This window comes from Antrostomus carolinensis, unplaced genomic scaffold, assembly GCF_000700745.2.
Source record: "Antrostomus carolinensis isolate BGI_N321 unplaced genomic scaffold, ASM70074v2 scaffold20004, whole genome shotgun sequence".
Lineage (NCBI taxonomy): Eukaryota > Metazoa > Chordata > Aves > Caprimulgiformes > Caprimulgidae > Antrostomus > Antrostomus carolinensis.
Window position 1 is genome coordinate 1 of NW_010313051.1, and position 10,154 is coordinate 10,154.

Below are 10,154 nucleotides of genomic sequence, written 5' to 3' on the forward strand. Positions count from 1 at the left end.
TGGTACGATTACATTCTTCACAACATAAAGATGTCTTTAAAGCCACCCTCACGGTTTCTATCCTGTGGTTTACAAAACAGCAATATGCCCTATTTTGCATATAGAAATCGTGCACCTACCTGTGAACTTCTTTGTCAGCTTTGTGAGAGGAGGAGAGAAAAGGAAGGACTCATTTTCCTCAACAGACCGCTTCTGATGCACGGCAGCTTTGCGAGATCTGGTTCTTGTAATACGATCTGTTAAAGTTCTGGATGCTTCATCATGTCTTGGTGGGCTTATGCCTTCAAGCAGCAAAGGACTGCCATCAGGCCCTTGGGAGAAGCCCTCCTCCCCTGTGCTCTCCTCCAGTACTGATCGTCTCTTTCTGCCTCGACGCCCTGTCCGCACTGCAGTCCTGGCTCTGGCCGATTCCTCACTTGGCTGTGCCGGCGTTGGCTCATGAGCATCCCTTTTTTCGGCTTCCACATGTGTAACTCTTCTTCTTGTTCTCCTAGGAGTATCAAGGATTTCCACTTTTGCACCTGAATGTTTGTCCTCCTGAGCAGAGAGAGATTCTGTGTCTGCCAAGAGATTTTGTGCCCCCTTCCTAGCACTTCTTCTAGGAGTGACAGGAAGTTTAAATTCTGTTTGAGGAAGTGATGATTTAGACAGATCCAGGTCAGAAGTTTCTGAAACTTCCGATGAACTCATCTTTCTTCTCCTGCCCCTTTTAGTTGGCACAGGTAAAAGGACCTGGTCACTAGGCTGTACCTCTTGATCCCTGACAGCACTTTCAGTGAATTGTAAATTCATGCTTTGCAGTTTTCTTGCCCTTCTGCTGGCACTGACTGCCGTTCTTATCTGATGATCACTGTCAGTCTGGCTGGTTTCTTGATCTCCTCCTGAACTTTGTCCTCCTCTAGTCCTTCTGGAAGGAGCAGAAGCAATAATGCTACCTTCAGCAAGAGAAGTTTCCTCACTAGCCTCTTCCAAGAGTTCAGATGCAGCTTCCTTTGCTCTCCTTACTCCTCTTCTTGGAGTAACAGCTACGGACTGTGCACTGACAGACAACGTTTGTCCATCAGAATGGCTGCTTTCTACTTTTTCTACATTACTGAGTTTAGGCTTCCTCCCTCTCCTCGGAGTAACAGGCATCACAGGTACCTGCTCATCTTTAGCATTTTCTGCTGTTTGAAGACTAGAAGTCCCAGATGCTTCTTTTGTCCGCCTGGTACTTCTCCTAGGAGACAATCCGAACAGAACTGGTTTGTCTGTCCTCACTAGTTGCTGATCGCTCGCCAGCGGAATACTTGGGTTTCTACTCCGTTGTCCCCTTGCGCGTGTTCTAGGAGTGACAACATACTCTGCTTGATGTCTGCTGGTTTCATCTTCCACTCCTTCTGGCACAGTTGTTAAGGGAGCTTTTGCCTTCTGGAATCTAGTTACCTTTTTACTTATGGTTTCATTAATAGACTGTTCTACAACTTCAGAAGTAAATTCTTTACTTCTTGTGTCTTTGATCACATCCAGTAAATTCTCAGCAATAGCTACCTTAATGGGTTCAGGCACATATGGAAGTGACTCTGCAATATTCTGAGCTTCCTGATCACTAGTTACAGTGGACACTGAGTTGGTAACCTGTTCCTGGTTTTCGGTATTTCCTAAACTTTTCACAGATTTTTCCCCTGTTGTTGTGCCAGTTGGTTTAGAAGCATCTACTAATGTAGGGTCTTCCATCTCTGCTTCACCTTCTTCTCCTTCCAAGACTAAAGTAAAATTACTCTGAGGTATAAAAAGCTCTCCATCTCCCTCAGCTGCATCACATTCACCATCTCCATTATCAGGCAAATCACATGCAAACTGTTGCTCTATAGTATCATAGCTGTATTGAAGATTGCTTGATGGATGTAGTTCACTATATGGTGATGCTTCAGGTGCTTCTTCTGAGGCTTGTGCCTTAACCGCACTGTCTTCAGTAACCTAAAGTCACAAAATGTCTATTAATGCATTATTAGTTAACAAACAGACTAACTTCAAGCTGAGCTGGATGAAACTGAGGACAGTGAAATGTGGCTTTTCTTTTCAGCTCACCACTGAATGTAAAGTTAGAAACCTACAATGTACTCTCTACTACAGATAAAAGTTGTGCTTAAGGGACAGAGTATTCAGTGTATGCAATCACATGCTCCATCTCCAATACGTCTGTTCATCACTAGTGATTTGCCACTACCCGTGCACAAAGTGAGCAGTTTTACCATTCAAGCTGCATACACAACCGTCAGGAATCATCACGTTGGACGTGTAGTCAGTCCAGAAAGTACTGCACACAGAGTGACCAACTGTGCACCTAACACGGTAAAATACAATTACATCCTCAAAGTACAAAGCTTCAGTCGTAGCAGTTGTGACTGCAACACTTAGTCAAACTGGTCAGGTATCACATCTGACAATTCAACCCTGCACTTAAGGAATCACTTGGATTGCACAAGACAACATGTATATTCTAAATCCCTCCATCTCACATTTTGTAGCTCCCTGGACTCAGCAATTATTCCTTCCTTCTAGATACACATGAGATATCAAGTTTTTATGGTGAGAACAGATGTACTATCTGTTATGTACTTCAAGTGACTCAAACGGTCAAGAGAACTTAATCAATGTGTACAGACCTTTGCCCAGCCCTCTAAGTTACTAAGTTAACCCTGCTAGCTAATGATGGCAGAAGGAAGAAGCCACTCAGCAGGAGTCTCCATAGAATCTGCCTATTTTCTTGCCTCCTGCCTTGTCAAAAGTTGCTAAAGCAACATGCCACACTTCAAACCTAAGTTCAAGAAATACTAGTCTGCAGAAACTTTCCTTTCATGCTTACACATCTACAAACAAGAAAGCAGAACATAGTTTGTTCTAAATTCAGTGAAGGCAGACAAGCCAGAGATGTTGACATAGTAAACATCAGTAAGAACCAGTTATAACAAAAGCAGAAAAACCTTCACTGTACTGCTACATGAATGACTGCAGAAGCTTTGTGATCGTCTCATGTACTTGCTCTCTTCTTCCCATCACAAATTTTCCATTTACTCCCATAAGTGATTTAGGTATTCCCGTCTGTAACCATCTTCTCTACAGCACTGTCCTAAATCCCAAAGCCAAGACAAGCTAAGTAAGTGACTGCCTACTGAACTTTATCAGAAACTCAGGACACTGAAAAGCATTTTCTGTTACTTAAGACCAATCTACTTGTGGTACATCTACCTTTCAGTTTGTATTTCAGTCTATTATTACTCCCTGTGAGTATATATCCTATAGGAAATGGACACTATACTCTCTATGGTACTTAGAGGACAGCCATAATGAATCCAAATAACTCATCAGCCCCAGTACAAGTAAGAACACAGGGAAAAACCTGGGATAACTGGAGAATCTCTACTTCTAATTCTCTGTCCATGTGAACAACCTTTTAAAATTTGTATTTTACAATGTTTAGATGTTAAAAACAAATGGGTTTTTTTTAAAAAAAAAAAGTTTTAGGTAGTTGGAAATATCTTGACACTGAAATTAATGCATTACTGGGAATTCTGTTTATGTAGCTTATTATCAAACAGTAAAGGCTCTAAGCACCTAAATCATTCTGAAAATGAGTTTGGTTCCCACATAATTTTGTTATTTGGCAAATGGTCTCCAGTATCAAAAAGCTGCACCCCTCAGCTTTTCTTACTGTCTTTATCATTAAAACTACTTTTTTTTTTTTTTAAGTCAAATAAGAAATGTTTAAGTTCTAGTAAACCAAATTAATGCATGGTTATTTAAAAAATATAGTTTAGGCATTTTTTTTTTGTACTACTACTGCTCTCAAAGGTTCAAGTCTTGATAAGTTCTATTCTGTGTTCTAGGTACAGAAAATGCATCAGAGAAAAATGTATCTGCCCTTACATAATGAGGTTTTAACTTGTGTTAACCAGCTAAAGAAACTGAGGTGCTTTTCTGTGCCTTCTCACAGTCAGCAAGACAGGACTGTCCTCAATTTGCAAAGTGTCTTCTATTTTGTCGAAAACAGAAAAATAGTTCACTTACATGGATTTCCTCAGATTTAGGAAGATTGTTAGAATTGGTTAATTCTTCCTGCGGAAAAGGAACATTTTCTTCAACTTCAGCTGCTTCTAGGTTACGTTCTTCAGGTAAATCCACACGCTTCCCCTCAAGGCATTTTTCTGAATGAGTACTCACCACATCCTCACTGTCAAGGATACTTATCACAGCTGGAAAAGATTTATATAATTTTAACTTAACTGCCATATAAATGACACAGGTTTAAACAACAGGAAGTAACACAGGAAGCAGAGGGAATAGGAGCAGGAGCCAACACCACAGTTCTCCATCCCGCCACATATACTGGGCTTTCTCCAAAAACTAGAAGCCAGAACTCTCTCTCTTGGTCAAGGAAGCAGCCCCACCATTTAAAAAAGAGCAAGGAAAAAAAATCAGCTGGCAAGTCCTTAGAGAAAAGGGTGGCTAGAAAGGCGTACTGATAGCTAGTTATTCTTCAAAGCCTAAATACCGAAGATGCGTCATCTTTTACAATAGTAAGTCCAGCAGCAGATCTCATAGCACACAAATAGTGGTGTACAACATTAAAATAAATACTGATCTCTCCTACTAGTTTAAATTCTAACAGCTTTTCAATATCTTTATCAAGAGCAGGAACTTATCACTATGCATTTTCTATAAGGACTTTCTCTGAGGAGGGTCTTCTCTCTGCAGTTCAATGAGAGTTAACAGTAACATGCTAGTACTGCTTCAGTCTGAGACACGTGTAGTGGTATGGTAAACTACACATTTCACTTCTGGAGCTTAGATACCTCAAATCCCACAACATCTCCAACATAACGTACGTACATTCACTGTCTGCCTCCGGGGATTCAGAAAGCTGTGGATTTGTTGCAATGGGTATGGCTTTTTCTTCTGACGAAGAGGACATTTTGGACTCCTGGTGGTTTCTTTCACTTCATGAACAGAAAGAGAGAAATTCATCATAAAGCTTCAAAACAAACCTTGAAGAGCTTTAAAAATTACTTTCTCACTGTAAAAATCTTCCAAGTTTCAAAAAGTAAAAAAAATAAGAAAAACTATAAAGTTCTTTACCAACAGACCTACATTCAATTTGTGACTCATTTTATGCAGTGAGCCAAGTACTTAACACTCTGTCTAGCTATCTAACACTAGGTAATAACATAACAACAGAGTTGTATTAAAGAATAATATATTATTTGTCTTCTGTAGAAAGAGCACAGCTGCTATACTGGAAGTCTAGAATAAAGTGAACAAGTTTGTACCAGTCTAAGTTACCACTTGAAATGAAGGGTTATTTCACTGCTAACATTCTCTCTTTATCACCAAGCAGTTGCAGCTTCCAAGTATCTGGTGAGAAAACTGCTTCCCTTTCCATAAACAAACAGATGCTAATTGAGCACACACAGAAAAGAGTAATTAAGTGTATAAAATACTGCCAGAAAGTATTCAAACCCCCAAATAAATCTGCTAAAGTTACAGGACTCTCAGGTGTCATTTTTAGCTACACAATTGTCCAGCAAAAGCAGGGCTTATGTTCACAGTACCTGCTTAGCAACCCTCAAACTGTAAAAAAGGTTTATATGGGCTGTTGAATGAAGTCTTTTTCAACACACTTTGGGGTCTGCAATCATTTGAGGAAAAAGGCTCCAATTGACAGCTAGTCAATTTGACTTCTATTCATGCCAAATTAGTTCTGTTGCCAGACAGAAAGGAATACAAAAGCCGTTGTACTTAAGAACACACGGAAGAACCAATACCAGGTCAAACTCATAGTTTTCCAACACAGGAAAGTCAGCAGTTACACATTGTGTGAACCTAAAGATGTCTCTGTTGTCTAAACTTACCTTTCACTTTCAGTCCTAAAAGGAGCAGCCTCGGCAGCTTTAAACACCAATTTACCATCCTCAGAAAAGGTAAGACATCCAGCACTTGATTCTTCCACTAAACCTACAAAAATAGACAGATGGATGACTTCCCTGTTGCACTTAACACTGTTGCTTTTACAATGCTCCTATGACTTTAAAGGGAGCATAGTGATCCAACAAAATAATGCTACCAGGACTGCAAATGCACAGAAGATCTGACTTCTTCTTTCCAGTAGAACAAGAACTCTGATGCATGATTTCAGTTAACACAAGGACTGTTGATACTCTCTTAACAAACTAAACTTGATCTGTTACTGATCTAATACATAAAAACTTCACAAAACATCCCTCCCTCTTAAAACTGGGTAGTAAGTTTTCTTTATTTCTCTTCGACTATTTATGTCATTCCAGCAGTGCTTCTTTCCTTTCTTGACTCCATTTCCCCTCTTCTACAAGAACGCATCCAAAGTCTTTCCTTGTTCTTTTCTCTAGTGATTGACTGGTGGTGTTGAAACCCAACTGCCTGCTAACCTGTTTTTATCTCAACAAGCTGTATTTTAGAAACATCTGCCTTTTCTTCGTTGCTTCTACTGCCTGCTTCCTCCAGATCCAGAAATTCCCTTCGTAGACAGTATGCAGGACTGGGATAATTTTGCTAGCTCTGGCCAAACAAGAGCTATACTGACTGCCCTCTAATGCTTCCAGAGTACTGAAACTGTACCATAGTCCAGCAATGACAAAGTTTCTATATGAAGTTATTGTTTAACGATTACTACCTCACCTTTATTTTTAATGAAAAGTACCTTTGATTTCTAAAATAGGACCAACAAAGGTTTTGACCTGTCTTACTAGAAACACTCGGAGCCAGAGCATTCCTTTTACTCATGTATGTGAAGTCTGTATCTGGGCACTCCTGTTATTTAAAAAGAAAAGGAGCTGAGGAACTTCAATAGCAACAATCACTCTCCAGGATCCTCCAGAATCATCTGGGACTTAGGACTGAATCAGGGTGCATACGATGCACTGATACTGGAGCACATGCTCACTGCTACGAACTGCTTCAAGACTTCAGACACAGAACTCCAACACTTGCATACATCTCCAAGAAACAGCAAACTTGTTTATAAAGAGTTGAATGGACCGAGTTCTGTTTGTCAAACACTGTCTGCAGCTGTGCTTGCACATCTTCTCCCTGCTCCTGCAGTACTTTCATTCCCAGCTCTTCATCACTGCTCACCAGCTAGTGAACTACATCTCTTCTAATCTGCCAGTAGACCTGCTCATATGAACACATCCTCAGCAGATGGACTGGCTGCAATGAGTGGAATTGAGCTGAATTGCCAAAGACCAACTGAAATAGGTTTGGAAAGGCTGTGTAAGCTGTTGAGCCAGCAAAATGAGCAACCATAGCTTTACTGAGAAGCAGACACACAAGCAGACTACTTCCAGAAGAAAACTATTTAACTGAACACTAATGAGGTGGGGGGAAAAAAAATAAAATAAAAAAAAAACTCTATGTAGTCAAAGCATGCCATGCACTAAACTTCCTATAAAAATCCCTGCAGCCTACAGAAGTACTCCTAAAATAAAACATAACCAGAAGCCTAAGTTTTCAACTTGTATGCCTCTCAAAACTCCCATGAATCACTGCTGCCTCTCAGCTGCAAATTACACATAAGAAATGCCAGGCAAAAGCAGTATACATTCATAATATCCAGGATACCTAAAAAAGTGCTCAAAACACAGTGGCAATTTTAAAAGCCTAGAACAAGCAAGTGCCTAGGACACTTGTGGATGCTCATCGGTAACTGCTGCACTGATCAGTAATTTAACCTTTCAAAGACATTTGAAAAATTCAGAAACTTAGGTTATCATAGGATGAAACACACCAGCTTCTATTTTTAGTTCTGATGAATCTGGTTGTTCCATCTGGAAGAGTTTATTTTCAACCATTTCACCGTCTTCTTCCTTCTCCAATTCTTGAGCACAGGTCGGTTCTTTAGTGGAAGAATTAGCTGGTTTAGCAGCTATAAAGATGACATCATCTTCAAAATCACCGGGTGATTTTGCATCATGATACTCCAAAGTAGTTTGGTCAGATCTGGCAGAGAAGTTACTATTTTCTTTGCTAACATCCATTTTCTCCAAACCATCTCCAGGAATGCTTTCTGAATACTCTTCCATTTCAGTACAATCATCCTCAGGATTGCTCAGACTAAATAGAGTTGTTTTCTCTCTACTTTCAGACCAAGCACCCTCTTCCACTTCATGATGATACTCAGACAAAGCTCCAGGTAGTGCTTTACCATCTTCTCTTACCTTTTTGAGTAAAAAAAAAAGTTTACAATCAATTACACACATATGCTTTTTGGCAAAGCAAGAAAAAAGAACAAATGCATAGCAACATTTTGCAGTTTTACACGCGTCAGCCTAAGGAAGGCATGACAAAATTAATTCCCTTTTAGCACTGTCTTAGCTTCTAAAGCCAAGTGTAAAAATTAATCACACTTTTGAGTTCCTCGAACTCGGGAGAATTGCGAGGCAGTGGGTCTTGTAAGTGCTTGCTTATACTCTCTCATCTCAAGGCTGTTCATTGGGTTCGCTACTGTGCTTTCAAGATGAGGGAGCTTCGCATACCTAAAATCATACCTCAAGATTTCTCTCTCTCTCTATTTTTTTTTTTTTTTTAATGCCTGCCTTTTCCGCTTGGTTGCACTACTAAAATATTTTAGTGTTCACTATGCCTGTAGCATGGAACAAGTCAATTAATCTGGTCACACTGCGTTATTAGTAAGAACTTCATATAGAAGAGACAGCCTCTTGTTACAATTGAGTCATTCTTTAGAGCGGACAATGCAAGGTGTAAGAAAACCAGATTATGACAGTTTGTTAGCACACGTACAGAAAGCTCATACATGTGGCTACGAGCACATGCCCCTGTTCTGCCCCGCGTTTTGGTACATCGCTTCAGCAACTGTATGATGAACCAGGGAATCCAAGCGATAGTACAAAAGGAGGAGTAGAAGGGGCAACTGTCAGATGGACCAACTTCATTTGATAACTAGACGAATGCTATCCCTGGTGCAAGGCAGGAAACAAATCCAAGAACTTTAGGTCCAGGAAACAGACAACAGTATAGCTCTCTTTATCCAGAGTCCGTTGTTACCATGATGTAAGTAAACCCAGCTCTGCCAAAAGAGGCTGAAGGGAAATGCAGCTCATCACTTTTGTTACTTTCAAAGGTGTTTAATTCACAAAGCTTCACAAACCCAAACAACTGGCACAATCTGTACTCCTCCCCTTCCGGCCATACCACCATTTGAAAAGGTGTAGCAGGAAGCTGAACGAGCAATTGAAGGCTCCATTCTCATTTGCAATTCCAGTTCACAACTCAAAGGAGTTTTGGCAAACTTGGGAAAAATCTACATCAAATCACAGCCTTTAAAGCCATTATCTGTAAAAATCACTAACTACAGCCCAGCTTACCCCAACAGTCCCTTCTGCATTCGAGTTCTCTTCCATGAAAGATATTCTAGGTTCCTTTGCTCGTAGAGGAGGAGTAACTGATCGCCCTGGAGATGCAGAAGGAGTTGCAAGGGGTGTGGTGCGAAGGCTGGATCTGAGAATAGACTGAGGAGTAAACCCAGGAAATCCAGAAGCAGATGTGGCCAATACTTTAGCTCTCTAGAAAAAGAAAGAAAAGCATTTAATTTAAAACTAGTTACATCTTCACAACAGAAGACTTCGCTTGTCAAAAGTATTAGTTTACATCACAAACTGAGCTTGTACCAGCAGACAGGACAAACTTTTGCTCTTTTCCCAATAGTACGAAAACCTTTATGATAAAAAAACATGCTATTTATGCTTCTTGTTGCCTTTGTTTTTCCTTGATGCCAACATATAATGTCAGCTTTCCAATTAATTTCCTGAAGAAACGAGGATATGGCATCTCGTCGCCTGCGATGTTATCTCCCATCCCAGTGATTTTGGGGCTTTCTAGACTGCTCTTCTCAGAGGTGTACAACTTCAAATGATACCACCGTGGATACTGAAAACACTGCCACGCAAAATGGCTTATTTTTTTCACTACTTCACCCATCCATGCACTAGACTAAATTCAGTGACACTGCTGTAAAAATACCTACACATCTTCATCTAGACGTGTCCAGGTTTTCTTACCTCATCTCAAAAAAGAATTTCCAGTATTGCAAGGGATTAAAAGGAGGAGAATGAAACTAGCTT

At 40.2% G+C, this 10,154-nt stretch overlaps 1 protein-coding gene across 1 annotated transcript; it reads right to left on the reverse strand.

Moving 5' to 3' along the window:
• Positions 1-119: 119 nt before the first annotated feature.
• Positions 120-9,596, reverse strand: LOC104520171 (protein ELYS; the record flags this gene model as incomplete). The annotated part of the gene is made up of 6 exons (XM_010167225.1): positions 120-1,959; positions 4,051-4,235; positions 4,873-4,979; positions 5,892-5,994; positions 7,802-8,231; positions 9,399-9,596. Coding segments are annotated over 6 exons (2,863 nt in total), but the record flags the coding sequence as incomplete, so codon positions are not given.
• Between the last annotated feature and the right edge of the window lie 558 nt (positions 9,597-10,154).